General features: G+C 37.9%; 1 protein-coding gene across 1 annotated transcript in view; it reads right to left on the reverse strand.

The window, feature by feature from the left end:
* Arid4a (AT-rich interaction domain 4A) overlaps positions 1–12,646 on the reverse strand; it is an 87,452-nt gene that overhangs the window by 39,306 nt on the left and 35,500 nt on the right. Inside the window, exons 9-11 of the mRNA XM_017799755.2 lie at positions 11,684–11,763; positions 10,397–10,473; positions 9,129–9,295 (exon numbers count right to left, since the gene is read on the reverse strand). Of these exons, the coding sequence (XP_017655244.1) occupies positions 9,129–9,295; positions 10,397–10,473; positions 11,684–11,763 (324 nt within the window). The remainder of the gene's footprint in view (positions 1–9,128; positions 9,296–10,396; positions 10,474–11,683; positions 11,764–12,646) is intronic.

The following is a 12,646-nucleotide window of genomic DNA, read 5'->3' on the forward strand; positions in this document are numbered from 1 at the left end:
AAAGTAAAAGCTTGGTGAAGTGATATGCACCTATACTCCCAGCTACTCAGGAGGTAGAGGCAAGAGAATTGTTTGAGCTAAAAGTTCAAGGTCAGTCTGAGTAACTCCCACCCCAAGTAAGGAGGAAAGGAAGAACAGAAGGAGGAAAGGGAGGCAGTGGATTCTAACCTTTAATAAAACCAACAAAACTAAATTAAGTGTAGTAACTCAACTGATCCATAAGTCAAAATGACTCTCTGGATCAGCAAGCTTAGCTCCAAGAAGTACGAGTGAAGAACTGGGAGCTGGAGAGATGGCTCAGTGGTTAAGAGCACTGACTGTTGGAGAGAACCCAGGTTCAATTCCCAGCACCCACACAGTGGCTAACAACTGTCTGCAACTCTAGTTCCAAAGGATCTGACACCCTCTTCTGGCATCCTGAGACTTTGCACTACACAAGTGCACTTACATACATGCAGGCAAAACACTCATCCATACACACAAAATAAAAAATAAATCAAAAGAAGAAAAGTACTGCGAAGAACTATTCACAAAGCTAAGTTTCAAACACAAGAGCTGACTATTGAGCAGGGAATGATAGTGAGCATCTGTAATCCCAGTACCCAAAAAGTAGGGGTAGGATTTTGGTGGAGCTCAAGGTCATCCTCAGCTATGTAGCAAGTTTGAGGAGCCTCTGTCTTAAATAAGATAAATAAAAGAAACAGGGCAGGCAAGATGGCTCAGTGGGTAATAGTGCCAGGCTCCTAAGCTTCATAGCCCGAGTTCAATCCCTGGGACCCACATAGTGGAAGAGAACCAACTCTCGCAAGTTGTCCTCTGGCCTCCAGACATACACTATGGCATATGCTACCCTTTCAACATATAAATAAGTACATAGATAAATAAATAAACGTGAAACAAAAAAGAAAATAAATAAACCAGTTGGCAGTATTTGCAAAGGGTTAAGGGTCTTGCCAGCAGTATATTACAAAAATAAAATATATCTGGAGTAAGTAAAAATGACATTAAGTAAAACTCAGCACAGTACTTTGAAAAGATGACATTACATAACATACTTTAGAAATATCTCAATCCCCAAAGTAAAACCAACAAACTCTTCTGTGTCCTAAAATTATCTTATTCCCAAAGCAATCATATGAAGTTTCAGTTTTTTAAAGATTGACTTCAGAGGCTGGAGAGATGGCTCAGTGGTTAAAAGCAATGGCTGCTCTTGCAAGAAGACCTGGGATTGGTTCCCAGCATCCACATGGCAGGCAACAACCATTTATGACTCCAGTTTTAGGCAATTAGATGCCCTCTTCTGGTCTCTGTGTGCAGTCCATGACATAGGTACGTTTACATACATGTAGGCAAAATGGTCTTATAAAAAATTAAATCAAGCCAGGTGTGGTGGCACATGCTTTTAGTTCCAGCACTCAGGAGGCAGAGGCAGGCAGATCTCTGTGACTTTGAGGCCAGCCTGGTCTACATAGCAAGCTGCAGGCCAGCTGGGACTACAGGGAGACCCTGTCTCAATAAGACATAAAAAAAAATTAAATCAAAAAACAATTTTTTTAACAGGGTCTCCTTAGCCCTAGCCTGTCAGGAAGTCACCATGTAGACCAGGTTGGCCTTGATTTCACAGAGATCCACCTGTCTCTGCCTCCTGAGCGCTGGGATTAAAGGCATGCGATACCATGCCTGGTGTCCATAAACAATCTTTTTTTAGAATTGACTTCAGATCAAGTGTGGAGATCTGAATGGAGAAGGGCAAGCATCGGCATGGCCAGTAGTTGGGTGCTACTGTGTCAGTCCAGAAAAAAGACAACAACAGCTTGGAACAAGGCTGGTAAAGAGCCGAAACTGAAAGAAGTGGGAAATTTGAAAGCCAGTCAAGTAGAAGAGAAAGCAGCTATCTGAATGATACGGTGGGAAGGCCAAGAGAAGAATCCAGGTGACTTCCATGTATCTGGCTTGGGCAAACTGGGAAACGGTGCTTCTAGTAAAACCAATTAGGGACAACCAGAGGGGGAAAAAGAGAGGTAAGTGTAGCTGTGTGCATTCTGAGTAAGCATACATATAAAACAAAAATTCCACTGACAGTTTACATATGTCTGCAGCTAAGCCAGGCATGGTGGTGCATGCCTTTAATTCCAGCACTCAGGAGGCAGAGGCAGGTGGAGCTCTGAGCTTGAGGCCAGCCTGGTCAAGTTCCAGGTCAGCCAGGGCTACACAGTGAAACCCTGTCTCTAAAAAAAAAAAAAAAAAAAAGATGCAGCTAAGGCCAGACATTTAGGATATACATATAGAGCTGGAGTCACATCATTTCATTAGGGTGTAACTAGAAAAAAAGAAGCAATGTCACAGAGGCTAAATGCTACTAAGAAGTCAGATAAGACAAACTTTAATTTAGAACAAAAGTTTGTTGAAGGACTCTGGCAATCAGGAAGTTGTTCCAGTGGTGATAACAGGATCAGGAACACTACAGTGACTAGGCATGAATGGGAGGTCAGGGACAGAGTATGTAACTGAGCAGTCAGGCCATAAAGGTAAGCACAGCATCTGGAGGGGAGACTGTCAGGGAACGAGTGGAGGGAGCACTAGAACTAGGAGAGATGGAAATAGGCTTCAAAGAGTTATCAAGAAGCATGGAACAGAACAGAACTGGTTAAAGATGTGCAGAAGAGGGGCTGGAGAGATGACTCAGCGGTTAAGAGTGCTGGCCACTCTTGAGGAGGAGCTGTTCAGTTCCAGCACCAACATGGCAGCTAACAACTTTCTGTAACTCCAGTTCCAGGGGATCCGACTCCCTCTTCTGCCCTCAGAGGGACCTGTATGCACGTGGAGCACTTATATAAAGGCAGGAAAAACACTCATACACCTAAAATAAAAATAATCTTTTTTTTTTTTGAGATAAGATCTCCCTGTAACCACAGCTGGCCTCAAATCTCAAAGAGCCACCTCCCAAGTGCTGGGATTAAAGGCAAACACCACTATGTACAACTTCAAAGAAGTTTTTTAATTAAAAAAGATGTGAAAAAAAGAGGGAGCTGACAGTCTAAGATTTCCTGAGTAAAAAGGGGATGAGATCCAGAGCTGAGCCTAAGGAGCTTGTCCCAGAGAGAAAGACAATATAGATCAACTGCACCTCAGAGGAAGAAGAGGGAGGGAGGGCCGTAAAGCCCACATCCATTCACAGTTTATAGGGTCTGAAGTCTGCTCTCATCTGAAGCTTGGGAGTTTCTTCCCAAAGTTGGAGTGACTGGAAACAAGGTGACAATATAATGGAAAAGATAATGATCTGATTATAGAAACGGAACTGACCAATAATACTGGAAGCCCAATAAAATTTGGTGATTCTAAAATTTAGGAGTACCATTCTTTACTGTTGCACACTTACAGAACACTTCAAGGACCCTACAGGATGGGATATATTATTCATGGTAAGATGCTTTATAATATGCTGCCTAAAATAAATGATCATAGGACTCTGAAATTACACCAGAGTTAACTAAGTCTGGAAAATTTTTAATTTTTTTTCCATTGTAAATGGCACACAAAATTAATTCCAGTACTTCAGAGGCAGAAGCAGGTGAGTCTCTGTGAGATTGAGGCCAGCCTGGTCTACATAGCAAGTTCCAGGCCATCAGGGGCTGCAGAAAGACCCTGTCTCAAAAACATGTGTTTGGGATGCTATCAAGTTGAAGTTTTCAGTATCAGTCAACACTCATACATGACCAAAGATACAAAATATGATTACATAAAAAGTGTTTAAAATACAGAAACTTATAATTCTATTATGTGGAAGCAAATGTACAATCCTCTTAAATTTCATTAGATGAATTTAGTCTGATTAAGGTCTTGGGCTGACACTGTGAAGAAAAATTTTGCAAAAGAGACACAATGGGTCGTTTTTATTTCCTTGGTTAATGGTATAAATTTTTTAAATGTTATTTATTATTTTCATTTTATGTGTATGTGTGTATTGCCTGCATGTAGGTAAGTGCGCCCATGTTGTGCAATGCCTGCAGAGGACAGAAGAGGCTGTTGGATCCCCTGGAACTGGAGTTAGGACAGTTGTTAGCTGCCATGTGGATGCTGGGATTCGAAGCCTGGTCTTCTGCAAGAACAATCAATGTTTTTAACCACTAAGCCATCTCTCCAGCCCCTTAACAGTATAAATTTTAAGCAAATAACTTGTTATATTTGAATATAAGCTAATGTCAAAGTTGTTCATTGATGGTTGACATCTTAAGATCTGCTTAAAGTTTGATTAGCAACTGAAGGTATTAGATATAATGAAAATATTTATATTACACTTATTTTATTTTTTAAATTATTTTTATTTTATGTGTTGAGTGTACTGCCTGCATGTGTGTAAGTGCACCTGTGTTGTGCAATGACTGTGGAGGTCAGAAGAAAGTGTTGGATCCCCTGGAACTGGAGTTATGAACAGGTTGTTAGCCACCAGATGGGTGCTGGGAATTGAACCTGGGTCCTCTACAAAGGCATTTCAAAATCTTTAGATCTGGGGCTGGAGAGATGGCTCAGCAGTTAAGAGCACTGACTGCTCTTGCAGAGGACCCAGGTTCGATTCCCAGCACCGACATGGCAGCTACAAACTGTCCTTAATTCCGGTTCCAAGGGAATCTGAAGCCGTCTTCTGACCTCCACGACATGCATGACACGATGCACTCATATACACGCAGGCAATACATTTGTACACACATATTCGTATACAATAAAAATAATAGCCGGGTGTGGTGGCATATGCCTGTAGTCCCAGCACTTGGGAGGCAGAGGCAGGCAGATCTCTGTAAGTTCAAGGCCAGCCTGGTCTACATAGTGAGTTCTAGGACAGCTCAGGCTACAGGGAGACCCTGTCTCAAAAAGACCAAAAAACAAAAAACAAAAACAAGAAGCAAAAAAGCTAAATTAAAGTCTGTTATTAATTTTTAAGTGTCACATAGTAAGAATAAGTTTTAAAACTTAAAAATATTCCTTACCCTTCCCAGCCACAGAACTGATGACACTTTTGCTGTACCTTTAGATATGTTTTCTAGCTGATTTGTTGGATATGCTGAATGAAATAATACCATTGTTGTTCTTGGTAACTATATATTTTGTTATAAATCTTCTAATTTTTTTTCTTTTTTGGTCTTTTTGAAATGGGGTCTCACTAGGTGGACCAGGCTGGCCTTTATCTCATAGAGACCCGCCTGCCTCTGCCTCCCAAGTGCTGGGATTAAAGGCATGCACCACCACACCCGGCCTTATAAATCTTCTAATTTTCTAATAAAACTTTTAAAGTTTTTGTTTTGTTTTGTTTTGTTTTTGAGATAGGTCTTGCTATGTAACCCTGGCTAGCCTGAATTCTATATGTAAACGAGGCTGGCCTCAGATTCATAGAGTTCCACTTGTCTTTAGTGCTGGGATTGAAGGCATGTACCATCACACCAGTTTAAAATAAAAAATCTTCAGATTTTATGAACAATCTAGTTTTCCTGAGTTATCAAGTTTAACATCATAGATTATAACAGACACAGATAACACTTGATTTAAACACCAAAAAATATTTCCATTAAATAAAAACTCAAGCACTTACAAGTTTTACAATAATGGAAAATCTTGGGACACCAAATGTAATGTTAAGTCCTAGAAGACTCTCGAGACTGGAGGAATGAGAATCAGTACATGAAACTAAAAGAAGTAGTTCTCAAGCCGGGTGTGGTGGTGCACGCCTTTAATCCCAGCACTTGGGAAGCAGAGGCAGGTGGATCTCTGTGAGTTCAAGGCCAGCCTGGTCTACATAGTGAGTTCCAGGACAGCTGGGGCTATAAGGAGACCCTGTCTCAAAAGCCAAAAAAAAAAAAAAAAAAAAAAGCAGTTCTCCATTGCTAAATATGAAACCTGACACACAAGGAATACTTAGATTAAGCCATAATGATTTAAGAAGTTAAAACTAGTCAAATTCCCCTTGATAATGAATCTTCCAATTAGCCATTTATCTTATCTTTAGAAAACTTCCCTAAATTTATCCAAAGTAAATATAATTCAGGAGTATATGAATAATTGCTATCATTACTTATGTTAATCTGGATTTTAAAGCTCAAAAGAAAATTCAGTAATATCTTTTGTAATATAAGATTTTCTTAACAATAACCACAAAATAATCTCTATTTTTCAACATAAGTGTCAATGTGCTGCAATTAAACTCAATGACACAGAGAGTACCTATTTTCTATCAGATCAAGTCTCTTCAAAAGCATAATATGAGACATATTTCTTACACTGAAATCCTAAACTATCATTTTTTTAAGGAATTAAAAATAATATTAAATAAAAGATACTCTTCCATGATAAAGGTGTAGAATCTCAAATCTTATTATGATAACCATTCAAAATACCAAATATAAAAAACTCCAGTGCTCACTGGCACTACAGAAATATCTAACACTTGTATGATTCTACTGCATAAAATTGTTTGCTACACTACAATATTAGTGACAGTACAGCATTGTTAGAATGCCTACTGAACGTTACCAAAGATCCTTTTGGTCCATGGAAAGCGATGGTAAATCTTCCTAAGAAGCACCGGCAGCATTCATCACATTTCAGAGGGAGTTATGGTCTGTAATGACCCACAACAGCTCAGCTTCACTGATGTGGTAAAGGCCCATAATGACTAAGCCAGGTAGGCCTTAGTTTATCAGACTATTCACTTTATACTGTATTATTCATGTTTTCCCTTTTGCTATGTACAGTTTAAAGCAGTTTTCAAATTTACCAGCAGAGTAAATGTTTTAACATTATTGTTCAAAACAAGTTAGAATGATTCAGCAACTAAATCTCAAATCTAAGAGCAAGAAATGCAGCTGATTTTTCCCCAAAGCAACCAAAACCTCACTCAATAAAACCCACTTCAGTGGCCAGAGAAACACAGTATTAGTTTACATCAAACAATATCAAGAAAGCATATGTTATGAAAATGGCCATCTGAAAAATAATTTAAAATAAATGATATAAATCATGCACAAATTTTGTGATTTTTGCTGTTCCTTTTCAGTAGAGAGAAAGCACCCACATTCACTAAATTTTAGTAGGTTTATAAGTAACATTTTAAGGACACTATTTTTCCAAGTGTCCTTACATTCTAAAATTGCTTTATTATTACCTACAAACAATAGATAACAGAGCCTTACCTCTGCTCTATTCGTTTTTGCTAACATCTACTCACAGCTTGAATGAAACGTTATAATATTTATGAAATTAATCACTGTAATATGAGCACTATTTACTATTTTAAAGCCACCCTCTGTAACTTCCTCCAAAGCTCTTTTTATCCTCTTTGTTTAAAATTTCAAGGGTATATTTTGAGGGATAAAGAAAATGCATTCTAGAAGGGACACCAATTAAAAGTATTAGCAAAATAAAGAGACTAACCTTTTCAGCATTTGGCAATATAGCTAATGTTAATTAAAAAAACAAAAGCAAATCGTAGACTGCAACAGTTCACACCCTGAAAATGTGGCCTATTTACCCTGAAAGCATATAATCTAAAGCTAAATACAGATAAAATAAAAATATTACATCTAATATTCAGTCTTTAAATCGTGAATTTTGCCAGTGTCTCATCATTGTCATTCCAAAATCTCTTATTTTTCAGAAAAATAGCCTTCATCCTCTAATAGTCTAAAAATAGATTCCTACTGTCTTTTTTACAAGAAACAATTACGCTTGGTTATGAGCCCTACCACATCAGCCATATCATCAACACCTAAAACTCTGATTTAATCCCATTTCTGGCAATCAAAATGGTAACTAAATATTAAAAAAAAAATCTTACCTATGTGCTGCATTCTCTTTCAAATGCAAAGTGGTTAGATTCCCCTTCAACTTAATCAGTACAGGGTCTGGACATTTTTCAGTCTGACTTGCAAATATTTGCTCTCCCTCTTAAGGCATAGCATCCGCAGGGTTATACAGCACTACTTACATTCTCTTCCACATAAAAATCAGACATTACATGAAAGGAAAAGAAAGACAGCCCATTTCAAAGCATCTGGCAAACCTCCATTGGCAACCTGCCAAGCCTCTGCTAAACCTTCCTGTCTTTCCGAGCATGCTCACTTAAAACCAACAGCATGTTACTATGGCAACTCTGTAGGCAGCCTGTAAGTATGAACCGCCATTCTGATTTCAGAGTGTAAAAAAAAAAAAAAAAAAAAAAAAAACAAATACTGCAGGGGAAGTCAAAGGAAAGAAAGAGCATCTATCCTTCATCACGGACAAATATAATCACGGTATTTCAAAAAATTCACACTGTCCATATAAAATAGAAACAAGCATTCAACATTTTTTCCAGGCAATTATTTTCCATGCTCACAAAGGTCCTCTTTAATAAATTCACACCCTTTGTTTTGCCCCTAAACTCTTTTTACCTCACAAAACCAAAAATGTACTAGATAATTCATCCCATTTAACAAAACACTGCTGACTAAGCAAACAATCATCATGGGAACAATGTGGTGCACCATGGATGGTTCCTATGATCATAGTATGAATGACATGGCAATATTACAAAGAAGGCCACTCAGACCTAAAAACACCATCCAAATCTTTTGTATGATTTATCAAGCTGCCAAATGAAATTTTCTTTGGGTTAAGTTACAATTTTTAGTCCCTAAAAGGTTTTGAAGTTAGGGGAAACAACCCACGTTCAAATCCCTGTTCTCCCCATTTTAGCTGTGCCAAGTGAAGAAAGTTAATGGTTCTCACTTCATCTTTAAAGTAGGATAATGACAATCACTTGACAAACTAACAGGTTAAAGGAGTTAATATATAAAAAAAATAGCTAAAAGTTACTTTTCTTTCCTCCTAGGTTATTTGGAAAAGGCTTCTACAAGAAAATCTGTACTTATGGATTCAACTTGAAAAGTACTTTTTCCTAACTTCTCACTAAAAATTAATCCTAATTTATACACCGAGTAATGAGCCCAAAAGCTTCAACTCCTAAATCAAATTAAGCTAAGAAATGTTTCTGACAAAAACAAACCACAGAGAATCTAAACAGAAGGAAAATATATGGCGGTATTTTTACTTGAGAGCAAGCAAACCGCTTCATTTTACAAACACGGAACTGTACTTACTGGCTCCTCTTCTTCCTTTTTGGCTTCTTTTTCCTTCTCTTCTTCGATTTCCTCAGCTGGACAGTCTTCATCATCACTACTGGATGATTCAAGGATTTCATTTATATCCATTTTCCAATTATCAGGAACAATTCTAGTTTTTAAGAAGACACTCGCTCTCTGTAGCCCTAAGAGGGAAAATGCACTTCAGCAGCTGCTATGGAATTAATAGCATGGAGTGATGGAAATGCATGGCATTCAGAGTCCAACTTCGAATCCAAATAGAGCCACCACATATAAAATGTGAAACTATTTCATGACATGGTATAACATAAAATTTATTACAAAAATCTGATTGTATGTACGCATTTTATTTATCTATTTTTGTGAGACAGAGTCCACTGTGTAGTCTAATCTAGTCTGGAATTTATGATCTTCCTACCTCTGCCTCCCAAGGGACAAGATAACAGGAGGTATGATACCAGGCAAATACTATTAGAAATATTAATGCAAAAACATACAAAGTTACTCACAGCAATGGTGACAGCATGCACAAGTCCCATGCAAGCTCAAACCAGACAAAATCCCAGCATAGACATGGGAAGTGGATAAAAAACCCCACCCAACCTAAAAAGTTTTGACAATAGATAGCTGCCGGGAGGGGCAGAGACAGTATCTTTCAAGCCTGGGAATCTGGGTAGATTAATAAGGCTCCAGCGGATGGACCCTATAGATGGAACACAAATTAGACTCTATAGGCCTTAATATGTTACATTAATATAAATATTAATATACTACATTTATATATATAATAGAGTACATTAAATTGGGCAGGGGGCAAAAAGGGGAGGAAAATCACAAAATTTCAATTCAAACACAAACTGGAGAGATGGCTCAATAGTTACTAGCACCTGCTTCTCCTTCAAAGGGACCCAGGTTCAGTTCCCAGCACCCACATGGTGGTTAACACCCATCCTTAATGCCAGTTCCCTCTTCCAGCCTCTGCAGGCATTGTACACATGTGCTGAACTTACATACATGAAGCAAAACACTCATACACATAAAATAAAAATATATAGATTTTTTTTTAAATCTCATTATTTTAAGTTAGTGTTTTTGTTTTGGGTCACATTCACAGCTATCCTGAGGCACATGCAGCCCATGAACCACAGGTGAGATACATGATTCTAAACAATTAAAATGGTACCAGAGAAGAGTTCAGCATTGTTTCATTGTATTCCATATACAGCTACATCATGAAATAATATACGGATTCGTCTTTCTTTTACCTGGTTTAGTGCAGAGCTCAGATTCTGGAAGACTGAGAATGTCTACTTCCTTAATATCCTTTCTTGCTATCGAGTAACTAATTACAGAGAACAAAGAGGGGAAAGACACTTATTAAATAAAAATGACCACTTAAGCAGTCCACATAAACTCATAAAATATATACCTCAAAATAAAAATTATTTTGCCTAATGGTGGTTTTTTTTTTTTTTTGAGACAGGGTTTCCCTGTAGCCGCAGCTGGCCTGGAACTCACTATGTAGACTAAGCTGGCCTGGAACTCACAGAGATCTACCTGCCTCTGCCTCCCAAGTGCTGGGACTACAGGTGCCACCATGCCCGGCTGCCTAATAGCTCAATCCTTAACAAGCATAACAGATAACAGAGGCAAAGCTAATATCTCCTGTTTTGAGTTCTACATACTCTAAATTTGAGAGTCTCCAATTCACAATATTTCCATCTATACAAACTTCCTAAAAAATATAATTTGTATCAACATGGTTATTTCAATACTTGTAGGTGTCTAATTCTTTTTTTTTTTTTTGGTCTTTTTTGAGACAGGGTCTCCTTGTGGCCCCAGCTGGCCTGGAACTCACTATGTAGACCAGGCTGGCCTTGAACTCACAGAGATCCGCCTACCTCTGCCTGCCTCCTGAATGCTGGGATTAAAGGCGTGCACCACCACGCCCGGTAGATGGCTACTTTTATCTTCTAATTTTTTGTTAATTTTAGTGAATATTGAATTTTTTTGTTTTTTTTTTGAGACAGAGTCTCCCTATAGCCCCATCTGGCCTGAAACTCATTATGTAGACTAGGCTGGCCTTGAACTCATAGAGATTTGCCTGCTTCTGTCTCCTGAGTGCCAGGGATTAAAGGCATATGCCACAAAGTCCAGCATCTTACCTTTATCTTTTAAACAAAGCAGATTAAACTAGGGAAATATTTCTAAAAGTCTGGTTTTTAAAATACTGTTTTTAAAAAGTGAAAGTAATTATTCCAGTAATATAAATTCTATTAAAAAGGTTTCAAAGCTCATATTATGAAAAAATGTGATAAAAATACAGAATTTTTCAATAAAAAATCTTTTACAAAATCAAACATGTCTTCAATATTGCTGTCACATATTATTGAGTTTCTACATTAAAACATTAAATAACAACTTCTGAACTAACTCAGCTCGTGAATGAGGTGCTTTTGTTCACAAAGTTTTGGTGAACAAAGTTTTGGTAGAGGCAGACTATCATGAGATCCATGTACCCAAGTTGTGTTACTTAGTGATTCATTACTCACAATTTAGAATCAATAAAGGATCGAACTAAACACTGGTCCCTTTTCACTGTGATGTCATCATTACAGCTGGGAGAGATGACCTGGAATATAAAATCAGATCCAATTAACTCCCCTTGCTCAGAAAAAAGAACATTATTTACTTAATTTTTTTAAAACTTTTTTTTGGTCTTTTTTGAAGCAGGGTCTCCCAGTAGCCCCAGCTGGCCTGGAACACTCTATGTAGACCAGGTTGGCCTCGAAGTCACGGAGATCTGCCTGCCTCTGCCTCCTGAGTGCTGGGATTAAAAGCATGCGCCACCACGCCGGCTTTTTTAACATTTAACCCAAGGCTGTGTGTAATGTTAGACAAGTAACTCAACTACTGAATTGTATTCCTACCCGAGTATATTTCTAATCTTTTTATTATATTTATTTATTCACTTATTTGTATGTGGGGGGAGATTCCTCAGGGATCAAACTCAGGTATCTGGCAGCAAACACCTTTACGTGCTAGGCCACATCATCAGCCCTGAGAATATATTTTTAAAAAGAATAATTTTGGATCTGATAATGTCTCAAATGGATTATATCAGACAAGAAATAGCTCAATTGCTAACAGTGCTCATTACTGAATTATTTACAAAAAGCTTTTTCAGCAAATTGGCTTTTTAGATATTTAACTTCTATATAGTCATTAGGTAATATGATAATGAAATACAAATTAAAATATCAGTTTAAAAATGAGGACTTATGGGGCTGGAGAGATGGCTCAGCAGTTAAGAGCACTGACTGCTCTTGCAGAGGACCTGGGTTCGATTCCCAGCACCCACATGGTGGCTACAATAGTCCTTAACTCCAGTTCCAGGGGAATCCGAAGCCCTCTTCTGACCTCTGCAGCATTGCATGACACGGATGCACTCACATATATGCAGGCAATTCACTCATACATATAAATAAAAAAAATAATAAATAAAATATTTTTTT

Source organism: Nannospalax galili, unplaced genomic scaffold, assembly GCF_000622305.1.
Source record: "Nannospalax galili isolate Female #2095 unplaced genomic scaffold, S.galili_v1.0 scaffold336, whole genome shotgun sequence".
NCBI classification, from domain to species: domain Eukaryota; kingdom Metazoa; phylum Chordata; class Mammalia; order Rodentia; family Spalacidae; genus Nannospalax; species Nannospalax galili.